Genomic DNA, 16,531 nt, shown 5'->3' on the forward strand with positions numbered 1-16,531 from the left:
GGATTTTGTTTATGGCCACAAACTTTAGATGCATCCATATTAATTGTCAATACCGTTACGGTTCTAAGTGTTGTTTCTGTCGATTCTTTGATTGTGAAGGTTGAAAGGGGAGAACTTTGTGTTTTATAACTTGGAATTCAGTTTCAATTCTATCAAAAATTAAAACTTTTGTTCAATCTAACCTCTAATTGGTGTGCAGATTTTGGATTGGATCGAGGAATTCTGCTGTGATGATGATGTTCGAAGACGTGGGATTTGGCGGTGAGCTGGATTTCATTCCAGCGCCGGTTGCTCATCAAGAAGGAGACATGGCTGCTGCTTTTAATCTACATGAACAAGAAGAGGTGGTAATCGAGGAAGAATATTCCGATGAAGATATCGAAGTGGACGAGCTTGAACGCAGGATGTGGAAAGACAAGATGCGTTTGAAGCGCCTGAAGGAACAGAGTAAGCTTCCAAAGGATGGAGTTGAGATCCTTAAGCAGAGGACTACTCAAGAACAAGCCAGGAGAAAAAAAATGTCCAGAGCTCAGGATGGAATCCTGAAATATATGCTTAAAATGATGGAGGTTTGCAAAGCTCAAGGCTTCGTGTATGGAATTATCCCGGAAAAGGGCAAGCCGGTGACTGGCGCATCGGACAACCTCCGTGAATGGTGGAAGGACAAGGTGAGGTTCGATCGGAACGGTCCGGCTGCTATTGCCAAGTACCAAATTGAGAATTCCGTTGGAGGGAAGAAAGATGGTGGCAACCTCATGGGCCCCATGACGCATACCTTGCAAGAGCTTCAGGACACGACGCTCGGTTCTCTGTTGTCGGCACTCATGCAGCACTGTGATCCTCCTCAGAGGAGGTTTCCATTGGAGAAAGGCGTCCCTCCGCCGTGGTGGCCCACCGGGAATGAGGAATGGTGGCCTCAATTGGGTTTGCCTAAAGACCAAGGAAACACTCCTCCATACAAGAAGCCTCATGATCTGAAGAAGGCGTGGAAGGTCGGAGTCCTGACAGCTGTCATCAAGCACATGTCTCCGAACATCACAAAGATTCGGAAACTGGTGAGGCAGTCAAAGTGTTTACAAGACAAGATGACTGCCAAGGAGAGCGCCACGTGGCTGGCCATCATCAACCAGGAGGAGGTCGTGGCTCGACAGCTTTACCCTGAAATATATAACTCATGCAATCCTCTTTCCGAGACTCTGGTAATTAGCGAGTGTAGCAATGAGTACGACGTGGTGGGCCCTGAGGAGGAGCCAATCTATGAGTTGAAGCCGGAGCCTTTCGTCAGTTCGCCAATGTATAGGGAGATGATGCCACCTGCCCAGCAGCAGCAGCAATCTCCTCCTACTTATCCGATCAAAGGTGAAGTAATCAATCTCGATGATTTCATGATGAGGAAGAGGAAGCAGCCCTCGAGTGATCTGATGATGATGATGGATCATCAACAACAGGTGTACAGCTGTGAGTTTCTTAACTGTCCTTATAGCGATGTTCGTATGGGTTTTCATGACAGGATTTCTAGGGACAATCATCAGCTATCTTGCCCCTTTAGATTTGGTGGGTCCCATTTCCGTGTCAATGTTAATGTGAATCATGAGGTGAAACCACAACCTGCTGCTGTTATGTTCAATCCACAAGTGGTCAAACAACAACCAACTTTTGTGGAGTTATCGATTGTTCCAGATGATAGCAAGAAAAATATCTCAGATCTCATAACCAGGTACGAAAACAACGGAGGCCAACGTCAAAGTCAAGGTCCGACTCTGCTTATGCCACAAATTCAGAATCAGCAGCAGGAGTTCCTTGTTTCTCAAGGTAACATGCCGGGAAATCATCAGTTGCTTGCTCGTGAAGAAAACAACCGGTTCAACCATTTCAGGGGTTTGAATGCTCCAACATTCGAGACCAACCAGAACCAAAACAACTTCATGGTGAACAGCAACCAAAACAATTCCGGAAATAACAACAACAGCAACTGTGAGATGCCGTTTACAGCTACATTTGATCTGTCAACCTTCGACTACGAGGACGATCTTAAAGAATTGGGACACAGCTTCCCTAAGCCAGGGGACGACATCTGGTTCAATTAGCATGATCATCATCATTGCTCGCTCCATTGGCTTTTTATCATCTAGTTTCAGTATGTTTTTCTTTTAAGTTTATACCACAGAACAATTTGCATTTGGTTTGTTTTGTTTTTTTTTTTTTTCTTTTTGCTTGGTTTTTAGGGGTTAAACTTGTTTAGAAAAGCAGGGTCTATCTAGTATGGGGTGATAAGGAATACTACCCCATACAATTACAGTACTCTGCTCGTTTTTTCATATTATACTCCAGTTGTATTATAAATAAATTTTAGTTTAGTTTAATCCTGTGTTCATTGTCCTTATAATTAACCTTTGCTTAGTTTAAACTGGTTTTGTCCTTAGTACTGCTCCTATCCATGTACAAAAACAGACACTCTGTTTAATGACCATGTGAGGAGGTTACCCTTATCCATGGACACAAACAAAACAGTTTGACCATAAAAGATAATTCTTATTGGTGGTGGTAGGAGGCTGTCATGGGTGGTGGGCCCATGGACGGCGGCTAACTTTGCAAATGAAGTTTCCTGTAAACATACGCAACTTTAATTAGTTCGGTGTTTAAAAAAAAATGTGTGTTTCTAGCTAATTACTAAGTACTAATTTTTAGTTAAAGTCGATCATATTTGATATTATTTCCAAATCTAATTAATTATCATAATTTTTATATAATTTATATAGAAAATATGATATTAATTAAGGATAGATGGACTGCTAAACATTTGTGTCGATCGTACGTCAATGTCTTGTCCTTTATCTTCTTTGACTAATACTCTCTTATATATGCAAAAAATAATTTCTAAATATTATTAAAGTTACTTCTAAAGGTATAAAAGTTTTCAATTTAATAGTACGAAAGTCTTATTAATTTATTTATTTTAACCTCAAAATTTTATTTTATTTTCATAAAAGTTATTTGTATATTATTATGATGGTGTGCAAAAATAGTTAGGCAATGGTAGAAGAAATAGTTTTTGGATGGGATCGATGTGTACAAAAGTAGATGATGGCCTCTTTCATATCAACAGTACACGTGCTAACTCAAAACTGGAGTTATGTTCCATGTATGTATGTATACTTTCTGTGTCATGTTACTGTCCGTTAATTTTAGTTGAGCTGTGTGGACCCCAATTGAATATTTTACCATTTTCAATGGTAAAGTAAAACAGTACTTTTTTATGTCGATAATAATATTTCAATTTCAACATGCAAACGGTTTCCTCGTGGCTCCTTGATCGTTGTCGGGAGGGTTAAATCGACAATTTACATCTTTTCATCCTAGCCTAATATTCTTGCGTTTCAAGGCATTATTTTCTTGAACTTTACTGTATGACAATTTACATCTTTTCATCCTATCTTCGCACATTGGCTGCTCCTCTAAATGATAATTAGACTGGCAGTATAGTGGCGCCTACCACTCTATATAATCTTGTTTTGATGAATTCCTAACACAAACTGTGCATCCAACTCACCTCTTAATAGGGAATGTCTAATACTCTGATTAATCACTAGTCCATGTCGTGGCCTAATTTTTTTTTATTTTTTTTGATGCAATCTTATTTTAAAATTAATAGAGTTTCAAATGTTTTTTTAATAAACCTAAATTTTTTTTTTCAAAATACAGCTGAGAAAAAGCTTGATCGAGATTCGAGATCATTTAACTCAGTTTTTTTAACAATTACTAACATATGCATGTACCATATCATTCCCTACATTTTAGTATCGATAAAAAGAAAACCTATCAAATTCTTACGGGAACCCTTACACTTAATTAATTATAGTCTTTGTTTTAGTGAAAATAAATAAGGAGATACTACTACGTTAATATGCTAGCAAATTCGATAAGTCTGATTAAGATGTCATGGGGTCCGAAACAGTCTCATCAACGACAACAATCATATTCAATGTTCTTAATGTACTTTGTCTTATAGTTGAGTGTTGTTAAGAAAAATCTCCCAACTCAATTATTGAGGTTGCCTTGCATTTACTTTTGTTGTTGGAGTTTAAACCCATCTTGGAGTAGCTTGATTCATCAAAATTAGAGCGAGTCGTTTACACTAATTCATAATTTCCGAGTCTTTTGAGGCACGTGCGTCGATGACTTATAACATGGTGATAGAAATAACGGTAAGCAAATTATGGTTTTAGGATTAGTTGTATCATTTACATTTGGGAGTGACATTTGCTTTCGCATCTACGATATATACATTTGGGCAAAATTATTTATTTCTCAAAGAGTAATCTGTCGAAGAATCAAAATTTGGCTAGGTAGTCTAGTGATCAAGTCAATATGCCCCTCTCGTTGTTGTTGCCTAGCTAAGAAATATATATATATATATATATATATGTTTGTGTGTGATCGATGCACGTATAGAAAAAATTTTGGATAGAAATTTTTCATTTTAGGCATGCCAATCATCTTCGTCACGAGTGTATGTTAAAATTTCCTTTTTTAATAATTGACCGATTTTTAAAAATTATATACTTATCAATTAATGATATGCATACCTAAGTAATGATATTTGTGTCCCTTCTGTCTTTCTCCGACGAAGTAATTCCGGACCATGAAATTTAAGAATAACAAATGGGATAAATTACATCGACTTTAGTTTGTTGCCTTCACAAAATTAAAATATCTCAAGTCTTGTACAGTACGTAGATATTTAAATTTCTCGACATTTTCCATCTGATCAGCCTAGGTTGTTCAATCATTAAGTCAGAGTGATTGGAAAATACATGAGAGCATCTTCAATTGGAGAGTTCTTATTTTAATTTTAGCAATAACACATAAATAAAATGACAAAAATAAGAGTCTTGAATCCAATTTATTTTACTGCTAATATCTTGTATAAATTAAAATAAAATATTCTGACAACAAAAAAACAAAAAATACATAAAAGAGAAAAAAAACTCAACAGAATTGAAAGTGAGAGGAGGAATGAGATAATAAAAAACATATTTTTTTAGACATTAGTGAAATGTAATTTTAGGAACTAGACTTCAGAAACTTTGGTATTGACCTGATTCTGTTGAGTATGATATTATCATTTTGAAAAAGTATTTTGCTCTAAAACAACATATCTATTTTTAGTTTGCACGTTTTGACGCTGACACGCTAGCTGCCTAAAGTCAACATTCATTGAAAGTTTAGTTTTGGTTGGAACATATTGATTGAATATTTGTAAGTAATTAAATAATTAATCTTATGTACGTAATCAATACTATAATTATATTTAAATATAAAACTATTCGATTATCAATCATATGAATCATGATACATAGTATATAGTCAATGTTGAAGATATTTAACCTCCCAGCTTACGAGAGGTTAAAGATTCTAATTTCGGACCATTAAATAGAAGAAAAAAAAAAGATTTCAGAATGAGTAATATATATAAAAAGAAAAATTAAAGAAATTATGTGAATCAAACTATAATACTGCTTAGTTACTGCCCTTCAACAATATGTGTGCATGCAAGTCCATCCAGAAATATGACTGACGAAAAGAAGCTTCTAAAAATTTAATAGTCAGATACTCAGATTCGATCGGAATAATTTGAGGTCTTCTAGAACTAATCGAGAACCATCTTGACAGCATATATATGAGCTTTCAAAATAGAAAGAATAGAATGTGATCCTTTTGATCTATGGGCATTTTCTTCTTTTTTGAAGCAACATTCTATGGATATCACTCTAGGATTCTTTTAATAGTTAAAATAATATTTGATCCTCGAAGAAAGCATATACATCACCGAGTGATATCGATAAATTAATACATCGTCTAAATAATAAACCGTATTAATTCAAAGAAGTTCAAAATGTGAGTAGGAGAATTAGTTTCAAACACAGCACCGAGCAAAATATATAGGATGGAATATGAATCCCTCAAAATACATAAAGAGGAAATTTTTATTATACTTAGGTTCGTTAATAATTCGTACTAAATTCTTAATTATTCTCTGCAATTTTTAATTAATTCAAGCAACACAAAAAATTTCTGAATGAAAAGAAGAGAGATTCGATTAATTAATTACCAAGGAATTAATTACTCGTATATGTTTGGTATTATGAATTCAAAGTACTTTTTTAAAAATTATTCTCTGCAAAGCTTTTTTTTTTTTTAATCTAAAAAAAGGTACTTTTTTTTTTTTAAGTAAGAATTCCAAGTACTTGCAACTTTACAAGTTCCAAATGCAGCATCTTTTCACATCTCCAGTTCTTGATTGATGCTCAGCATGGGGGGCCATTTAGCCCAAAATCTGACCATGTGGGCTTAAGCTCCATAAAGAAAGGTCCATCCCTACATAAATACTATACATGACCGCGGTCCGGTCCAATTTCGATTTAAAACCGACTATTCATGATTTTTAAATTTATAGAACTAATTTTTCTAAAATGGATCCTTCCAGTTCGGTTTAGGCAGTTCTTATTTGAGTCTATATAGTTTTAAAAAAATAAATACCAGAATTAAACCGTAAAATATCGATTCCAACTCAGTTTTAGAACCGGAACCATATTGACCAATTAGGTTCGATTTTATTTCGGTTCGATTCCGACTGGATTTCGATTCCAAATCGGACCGTCGGCATGTCATAAGTTTCATGCGACGTAGAAGTATATCTAACAATCTATGACGTACTAAGTTGTCAGACATCATACATAAAGAAAAGAAAAAAGACTTATCCATATTGTTTCATTTTAATTATAAAATAAAAAATAAAAAATAAAAAATTGTTTAATTTTTAATTTTTTTAGCTTAATACCCATACATAAACTAAACATAAAAGGTCTTAATTGACATTTTACAATTATATATTAGAATTTAATCATCCCATAGCACCACCACCGTCACTATTACTAGTTCAAAAAGCTTTTCTCATTAATGTTGACCCGTTATCTTAGCAGTCAACCCACAAGCAAGAGCCTGAGCGGGTATTTTACCGACCCGATCCATGCCTTCAGCGAAAACCACACCCATACCCATATGCAAATGCGGTTCAATATGGCAATGAAACGCCCAAACCCCAGGATTATCCGCCACGAACCTCAACGCCGTCCACCCGTACGGAAATATCACCGCCGTATTCCTCAACGGCGGATTCTTCAAATTCAACTTCTCAGAATCTCTCTCTCCATCGAATTTCCCATCCCCATAACCCAAAACCCAGAAATCGTGGCCGTGTAAATGCCATGGATGAATCTCGCTCACATTCTCAGCCAACGCATTCGCGTTTTGGAGGATGACGTCAACCGTCGAATTCCAACGGAAAGTGTAAACTCCGTTGCCGTAGCTGGAATTCACGTTCGCCGGCGGTTTCTCGATGTCGTAATCTCCGGGGAAATTCTCCGGCGGGTTGGTTTGGTCGTAACCTTGTTTGAGACCGAATTTGATCGAACCCAAGTAAGGAGTTGAAGGTAATTTAAGCGATACATTGTTGATCGACCACTTGATGTAACCGTCGATCTTGTTCTGTGTGTTGACTAAAACGATCCGACGGTCAGCGTTAATTGGGGGTTTTGTGGAGCCCTTTAGTGATTTTATTTTGTTCGTGAAGGATTTGCTATGATTGTAGTCGTTCCATACCGGAGTAATGGGTGGTGGTATGGTTGGTAATTTCGAAGATGATGTTGGGTAATAGTTTAGAATTGTGAGGCCCATTGGAGTTTTGGGCTGACGGCCACGTACGCCGATTGAGGCCCAATAGTTTCGTGATGGGCTTTGGTTTGTGGTTAGTAAGACTGAGTAACTCTCGCCTGAGTAAATGTCCATGTCGGCGACTTCAAATGGTGTCACGTAGTTTCCATCTGCTTCCACCACTACCATTTTATGATTCTGCAAAAAAAAAATTATTACTTGGAATCTCATGCATGAAGAAATAATTTATTATGAAATCAAAAGATACACCATTTAATTAGGTTATATATTTTAGTTTGGTTCCAAATTTTGAACTGAGTCGTTTTAAATTATTGGCTTTAATTAAGCAATAAAACTATATGTACATCCCCTTCTTTTATATCTTATACATCTCTCCATAACACGATTTATGAATTGATGCATAGGAAACAAGATGTACACCAAGCATGCGTCTTAATTAAATGGACATTCGTTTCAAGTACAAGATTTTTTGAAAGAAAGAATGAAAAGCAAAATAAAAGCAGAGAGGTCACGATCTTTCAGTCAATATTGCAAAATGCACTGCAATAAGTTAAGCCCTAGCCAGTATAATTATGAGATTCTCTGTCAATGTTTGTGATAAAAATTTGAGAATAGTGGTGAAATTATTATTCCATGTTCCGTTTTGGTCCATTCTGTAGATTCTTCCTGCAACTTATTATGATCCTTACAGAATCTTTGAACCAAAAAAGAAGAAGAAGAAACACGTGCATGATTCTCCTCCTCTGTTTGTATATGCACGTGAATCGTTGCATGCTAAACCCTAAAAAGTCTTAATAAATGGAATGACCAAAAATATATATATCGAGTTCTAATTAGAATCTACTCTACGAACATATTAGCATAAATTAAGATTTTTATCATCATTACTCGTTATTGGGTGAGGGGAATTAAGCATCATATACATATATGGAGAGCTGGCTAACAGTCGGAACAAAATATACTACTGTCGGTGGTGAGAATACTCGAAAAGAGCTAAAAAAAATACATACATGGTGTTGGCTAAAAAGTAAAAGCCATATTTTTTTTCATGTCCATAAGCTAATTACTAAAACTGACAATTGACAAGCACTATTTGTGAAAACCATACTTTTCTCCTTAACATCGTTTCATTTTAAAGGCCACATCGTCTTCAATATTCTATTTCGAATGCATAGTCCCTATCCTAACTGGCATTGCAGTTTTGACAGATGTTAGTGGAAAATGGTCATTAATTAAGGACGGTACGTATGGGCTAAGGCTTTAAAGTGAAACGATAGGGATCAAACATATAGTTTTGTTGTCAATCCTATTTTATCTGAATAAACAATACTGCTTTCCACTTTCTTTTTAGTTCTTCCCTTAAAAAGTTTTCTTTGCTTTTTTACGTTCTACACCTACCCTATCACATTTCTCCACACCACGTTCATAAAATGCGACAAACTTAGCAAAACAAGACTAAACATAACATGGTAAGAAAGAAATTTTATGCACAAATGATTATGACATTAGAGCAAAACATCTATCACAATTGATGTTTCGTGAAATGAGGCTATGATTGTATAAATGCAAATCCTTTTTATGGGCTTCCCACTATTACCATTTTATCAATTTATAGTTAGAGATTTAATTGAAAATTTCTCGATCACTCTTTTAAAAATTCCTTCGATCACTCTTAAAATGGGGTATATTATACACGTTGCTAGGTTGTAAAACAATCACCATTAATTAATTTCTACGTAAGTGGAAAGAAGGAAGCAACACTTGGTCGTTCCTCATGTGGTTTTCATATTGCCAACTAGAGAATATCCATATAATTACTTTTTCCCTACAATATGACTATAATCATTCTCAACTTGTCAACTTATATATTTTAATATTCCATTATATATAGTGGAATTGCTTATTGTCCCTATATGCCACGTTGATAGTGCCAAGAATATTATCCAAGATGCATGTGTACTAATTAATTAACTAAATTGTGTTCATTAATGAAATAATATTAAAAATTAAAAAGAGAATGGATTTTTCTTAATTACCCCAATAGCGAAGTTGAGTGAAGCAAGGGCGGTGATGCTAGCAATCCTGAGCCTGTATGTTTTGTTTGGGAGGACATGGAGTATTTGGGGTGCGCATTGTTCATTGCCTCGTAACTTGCATTGTGTTGTTGAAGAAGAATTGCTAAATTGAGCCGCCATTGAACAGTTGAATTGCCCTCTTCCATTTATCAGAAGACTCTGACCATATTTTTATTTAGAGAAAGATAATAAATATTAAAAAAAATATTATATTCGTCCGAAAATAGATGATATATATTATATTAAAAAATTTGTATTTATTTTAATAGGGAAGTATTAGTAATTAAGAGTAAGACTTTTAGCTTAATTTGATGTACCCAACAACCACCAATGCTTTAATTTTAATAGCAGTATATGTCAAAGTAGCGTTCCATTAAATCAAAGGAATGATACTAAACAAATTATGCTGCACATTTTGAACTGTCCTACTAATATATAGTCTACATTACTTTGACTAAATATAAACACGCGTCAAAAAAGTTGAAATTGCTTGCATTTTTGTAGTCAACTGGGTAGGTCACTGAAAAAACTTTTATATTTTGACTTTAAAAAAATATTGTGTTTAAATTAAATTTCATCATATCAGAAAACATGTGATTAAATGTGATACACTAGTAATTAGTTAAATTAATTTAATTATCTGTTCATCAAAAAAAATTAATTAATTTAATTACCTGAGGTTCACCGATCCATCGGAAAGGTTTGGAAGAGAGGCAATTTCTTGTTCATGAACGTTAAGGTGCCACCAGTCACTTAGCAAGAGGTTGAACTCGCCGTCGTAATGGAACGGCTCTTTCTCTCCGTCTGCCACGTCGACAATCAATGATCCGTACAACCCTGCTGATCTTTGCATCCCATAATGCCCATGGTAAAAATACGTTCCTGCCTGTACCAAATCCAAACTTTAGTTTATATTTCTAAGTGTAGTTGGTAGATTTTAATAATAATTAGTTTTATAATATATTTTTTGAAGATTAATTAGTTTTATAATATTAATGACTGTGAAGTATGAATCCACGATAGCTACTGTTGTATTTGTTTACTATATTAAGTATACACTCTCCCACGCGAAACTCATAGAATTAATATTCAAGACGAATTAATAAATTAAATTAAGATTTTTCAGAGATGGTAATTAATTATTTATTTTGAAAACATAATCAAGAGTTTGAATATTGTAAGTTGGGAGGAAATTAAAATATGTAATTAACTGAGGAATATGGTTTTTAATTTCATTTTTTAAAAAAATTTAATCAATTAATTACCTTATCTACTATGAATCTGTACGTAAAAGTTTCTCCAGGATTGATCGTACACTGTGAAATGGAAGCAGTCCCATCTGCCCAAGGCGTTCCAAGCTGTGAAAATTAAACCCTAATCAGGGATTAATAATTGGATCCCACGACATTAATGAGAACATAAACACTCCTTGACCAAATTATGATCACATAGATGTAGATCGTAGTAAATACAGTATATACCACAACCCATTTCATGCACATTACACGTAATCAAAAATAAAATTAATTAGAAAAATAGTATTTTACATATTAAAATTACGGTTAGGTATTTGTTTCTATTAGTTTTCTAAACATTTAATGTAATGTAAAATAAAGTATGATCAACGATTCACCAATATATACTCCCTTTATTCCAGAAAATTTATCGACAATTCATTTTTTTGTTCATCAACTAACCGATAAATGTAGATATATTTTGAGATATATTATTTTTTAAATGAATTAGAAATGTAAAATAGACAAAAAATTTCAAGAAGAATATAAGTTTAGTATATCAATATATAATTTCACATAAATATTATATTGACAACTGAACTTGAATCAGGAAAAAGAAAAGAATTAGTGGCATTATTTAATCAAGTATATAATCAATTAATGGAGAGATGTGAAGAGAGAGACAAGACCTGTCTGATTCCATGCCAATGAATAACGACACCTTCAGTATGAAGTTTGTTAGTGAGTTGAACAACAATGGTGTCGCCAGCTTTTGCTTTGATCGTCGGACCGGGGAACTGCCCATTGATTCCGATCACCGTGTGCTCCACGCAATCTGGGGACCAATACATGTACTCTACTTCCCATTTCAAATGCCTCGTTTTTGTAGCAGAAGCAGAATTAGCTGCCATTAATGTAATCAACAATATGATCAAAACTAATAATATTCTCTCCCGAAAGAATAATATTGAAGAACCCATAATCTCTCTTTTCTCTCTCTGATCTGATTAATTATCAGAGAGAACAACTGTTTACAAATTTATTTCTGTATTGGAGGAGAGCTGAAACGTTATGGTTCTACTTATAGTAAGCTTTTCTATTCAGTTCAGGACCTAAAGATTGTGTGTACACCAATAAAATAATAAAAATGAACAAATCAGAATCTAGTGCTTTACTTTTAAAATAATAATAATATAATTTTTTCTGTACATTTTTTTTAATATTATACAGTATATTAATGATCTATAAATAAACATTACATGAGCGTGACAACCTTCCATATGTACTTTACATTTAACAGACATTATTCCTTTTTTTTATTTTTTATGAATGCATATATATTATTCCCTTTTTTGATTATTAGAATGTTTTCGGATTCCCTAATCATCCCTATGTGGGCTATTGGGGTCCATATATATATAGATTTGTATATATAATTACTTACTTAACACGAGATAATGTACTAAAGTTTTATAGATTTTAATATTATTACTTTTTGAAAACAATTTCAAAGGAGTGCATTACAGATCATAAAGACTAAGTTTGACCTCTGAATTTGTATTATGCATGTGAATATTTTTATATCTTTGAAATTACAGAAATTGTTAACATAATTAAAGTTTAAAAAGAAATTAAAAGAAAAGCAAACGCGTAAATTATAATCAATATATTGTTGAAATCATTGGCTGATCTTCTGCCCTTTCTCGTCTGCCTATTCCCATTTTGTTCGGACTTTTCTTTGTATTCAACGCTACCTAGCTAGGATTAAAAAATATTATCATCCAAGAAACTTTCATGTGCAATGCTGATATTAAGTATTACTTTCGTTTATAATTAACTGTCACTTTATTTTATGTATAGAAAATGTGATAATTAATTATGGACGGAGGTGGTATCATTTACTGATTCAATCAACAAATAGATATGGAATTAGATCTCAACATTAAAACAAACAGTTCCATTTTTTCTTTTACATCATCAGTTATACTTCCTTGACATGTTAGTAGACATTGCTTATTTACAAAGGTGCATGTTTTGAAATAATATTAATTACGGAGTGCATATCATTACTCCTCTAGCATATCTTGATTGCTAGTAATCCTTATTGCATGCTAACTTGATATTTCCAGAACAAAAGTAAGTGATATCTCCAACAAAAGGTTATCGAGATTTATCTGAATTGTTGAATTTTTCCTCCCAAGCATGAAAAAAGTTTTGACGTTTAAGCGTCGAATTAACATTAGTCGTGCGAAATCGATCAAACATTACCAGGGGTTTAAATGACTACGAAACATTAAAATTTAAAACTAGTATGAGGTATATACGTATTTAGTAATATTTCGAAAGGTTTAAAACATCTTTAGCATTGGATTACCTTTTAGGTTGTAATATTGCAAGTTTAATAAAAAGCGATGAGAGAAAAAAAAAAGAGGAGCAAATCGTAAGTTGACCTAAACCTTAAGGGCCTTTTTCGTGATCTTGGAAAGAAGCATCTAAAGTCTTTCTCAGCCCTCGCTCGGCCCAAATATTTTAACAACCCTTGCTTGAATTTTGATGGCACATTCGGGGGTCCAATAGCTTTTTCCGGCAAGTTTTCTCGAACTTAACCAGGCAATCAGCGTCAGATTTTCACCGGAGATCTTTGAATGAAAAAAAAAAAAACGGGAAACAGAAAATCGAAATGTGCATGAAATTTCTACAAAGGGACAAGTATTCAAGTCTCTGACTCTATACTACGTAGTATTCAAATCAGATTAACTAATTCGACGTGCCATGGCTATGCTTTAAGTCTATAACACAAGCAAATGTGCAGTCTTGTACAAAAACTAGAGCAATCGAGGGGAAATATGGATAGGAAACAATTAACATTTCAATCTTTGTTAACTTACATGCAAATCTGCATCCTCAGCGTCTGAGAAAGAGCACAACAACACACTTACAATACATATGCTAGCAGTAAAAACAATTTTACAACATTATATATATATGAGTATTGAGCGGTTACATATCACCAATCCCTTTTCGATATTACATAATATGCTCCAGAGTTTTTCAGCATATGTTAAACCAGGTCTAGTAGAGAATAGAAGGATGTAGTACTTCTTTAGTAGCAGTTTGTGTCGTAACTTGCAAGTCCGAGTAACTCTGGCCCTTCCAATCGAGGGTTGTTTTCAAAGCTACACCGTAAAAACACAAATACAGCTCAGTGCAGAATAATAGAGAGGCACAAAGTAAATGGTTTCCTACTAGAGCTCTGAAAGATTAGAAAGGGTTTAACAACAGACATTCGAATTACTTTGCTCAAAAAATGGAGGATTTAATCGAAACTTGAAACTTCTGGACATTAAAACTTCCAATCAAAGTCAACAAATAAGGAGTTAAACAACGTGAAAACTGAACTTACTTGTTCAGAGGGATATGCTCAAATGGTCCACTAGTGGGAATAGTTCCACACAAATCATTAGCAGAAACATCACTGCATTAAAGGAGAAAACATAGAACATTAGTTTTGCCCCATCACATATAACGAGCTATGTACTATAATAAAGAACACAGTACTTACACAACTTTTAGGCTTGAGATACTGGAAAGTTCCCTGGGGATAGGTCCTGTCAAGCGATTATCATTAAGTCGTCTGCAAAATAGACCAAAAAAGACAAAAGCGACAGTAAGGTACTGTTATATGCCATAACAATTACTAATAACAAAGTACAAATGCATATAGTCTGTTAACAATGTTTCAGCGAAAAAGCCCATTTAACAATTTCAGCTTCAGACCATACACTTCGGCTAGTAAAAGTAAAGAAGAGGACAACCAGTTCCAAGAGACAAAGTGGAAAACGTAGGAACTGAATAAAATCACATGCTATGAATTCTTAAAAAGATAATAGTAGGTACAGGAAAACTCACAAAAATACAAGAGACTTCAATTTTCCCAATGATGGAGGAATTGTCCCAGAAATATTGTTACTGTACAAGTCCAAACTGATGAGGCTCTTAAGCGTACCAATCTCAGAAGGGATAGTTCCTTGAATTTTGTTTTTGTAAAGCTCCCTTCATCAACAAAGAGTTACAATAAGCAGGGAATAACCAACATAAACATAGGCCAGTACGAAAAAGAAAGGAAAAGTGTTCGCTTTATAGCCCAGTGATAAACTAAACAAGTGATCTATTGTAAAATGACATTTTATTGGGAAAATGCTAGTACATACAGATACTGAAGATGTTCTAGTTTCGCAAGTTCAGGTACAAGATGTCCAGAGAGATCTGAATTCCCTAAGTCCCTGAAAAGAAAATGCAAAGACCCATTATCAAATTAAGATAGATTGCCATCATTATCACACATTTCGACAAGGTAAGATTCAAAGAAACCAGGGGATAGACGACAGAGCTGAGAAAGCTAAGAACAGGTGTAAGCATCATGAATAAAACTGTCATGTAATTTGTAAATGAAAAGTTCAGTAGCATCAGAAACTGAAAACAAAAGGGTTTGACTCTGTCGGGACAGCTAAGATACTCATACATGAAGTGAGGAAAGATGTTGAAATAATTCAACCAATTCAAGAATATACAGAATCTGAAGAAAGACATCACACTTATGTAAGGCACCTTATAGGAACGTAGAAACAAAACCATACAACAACCTCACTTATGTAATTTAAAAGGGCTGATCAATCTTAATCAAAAACAGCTTATCAATAATCACATCACAAAATAAGGCTGCAAAATTCCGATCATTACATCTTTTCCAAAGATTTTGATTAAAAAATGGAAATCAGACAAGTTTTTTTTCTTCAATTCCACCATCTACGAAGTTAATCTCACGGATTCAGCTCTCTAACTCCAAAATCAGTCATTACTAGTACTAACACGAGAAAAATCTAAAGCCAGAAATGGAAACAAACTCGAATACTTAGTAAATTAGAAAAGGAATAAGTGAAATTACACGCGAGTGACGCGATTGTCTTGGTTACAAGTGATGTGAAACCATGTACAGGGGTTAACGAGGGTCGGATCCCAGCTCTGGAGCACGTTATTCGGGTCGGATAAAGCACGGCGGAGCGTGTAGAGCGCGTCGCCTTCTGAGTTAGCTTTCACTGCCGCTGGGCTGAGAGTCAGAGCTAATGCTATAATAGAAAGGCACATACACAACCAGCTCGCCCCCATAGCTCGACGGTAAACTAAATTCCTTCTTCCTCTTTTAGTCTGCTTTTGATTTTGGAGATGGAGAGAAATGAAGACTTTAAAGATGACTTTGTGAAGAACACTGCATTATTACATTGCTTTTAGTTTTACCCTTTGCTTTTTTGGGATGAGGCTAACTCCACGCTCTAAAGTTCTAAAAGCGCGGAATTTATAGTTGAATGACTTAACTACCCTTGCTTCAGGTACTTAAAATTCTTGAGCTGCTTTCCAGAAAACAGGGGTAGTTGTGGGCGTTGTCGACAAATCCCTTGGCGTTGGAACTTTCACAAGTGGATTTAGCAG

The 16,531-nt window shown here is 34.5% G+C and overlaps 3 protein-coding genes across 3 annotated transcripts; 1 reads left to right on the top strand and 2 right to left on the bottom strand.

Moving 5' to 3' along the window:
* The first annotated feature begins 230 nt into the window (after window positions 1-230).
* On the top strand, window positions 231-2,087 carry LOC139883948 (ETHYLENE INSENSITIVE 3-like 1 protein). Its single transcript, XM_071868041.1, has one exon. It carries the CDS (start codon window positions 231-233, stop codon window positions 2,085-2,087), a length of 1,857 nt encoding a protein of 618 aa, XP_071724142.1.
* Window positions 2,088-6,957: 4,870 nt separating this feature from the next.
* Window positions 6,958-12,024, bottom strand: LOC139883949 (L-ascorbate oxidase-like). The gene is given in 6 exon segments (XM_071868042.1): window positions 6,958-7,911; window positions 9,771-9,968; window positions 10,484-10,524; window positions 10,527-10,695; window positions 11,075-11,167; window positions 11,734-12,024. Coding segments are annotated over 6 exon segments (1,746 nt in total).
* A 2,123-nt stretch (window positions 12,025-14,147) lies between these two features.
* Window positions 14,148-16,210, bottom strand: LOC139883951 (leucine-rich repeat protein 1-like). Its single transcript, XM_071868043.1, has 6 exons — window positions 15,990-16,210; window positions 15,256-15,327; window positions 14,954-15,097; window positions 14,607-14,678; window positions 14,448-14,519; window positions 14,148-14,220 (listed from the first exon to the last, which is right to left on the bottom strand). Exons 1-6 carry the CDS (start codon window positions 16,208-16,210, stop codon window positions 14,148-14,150), a joined length of 654 nt encoding a protein of 217 aa, XP_071724144.1.
* Window positions 16,211-16,531: the final 321 nt, after the last annotated feature.

This window comes from Rutidosis leptorrhynchoides, unplaced genomic scaffold (assembly GCF_046630445.1).
Source record: "Rutidosis leptorrhynchoides isolate AG116_Rl617_1_P2 unplaced genomic scaffold, CSIRO_AGI_Rlap_v1 contig481, whole genome shotgun sequence".
NCBI classification, from domain to species: Eukaryota; Viridiplantae; Streptophyta; class Magnoliopsida; order Asterales; family Asteraceae; genus Rutidosis; species Rutidosis leptorrhynchoides.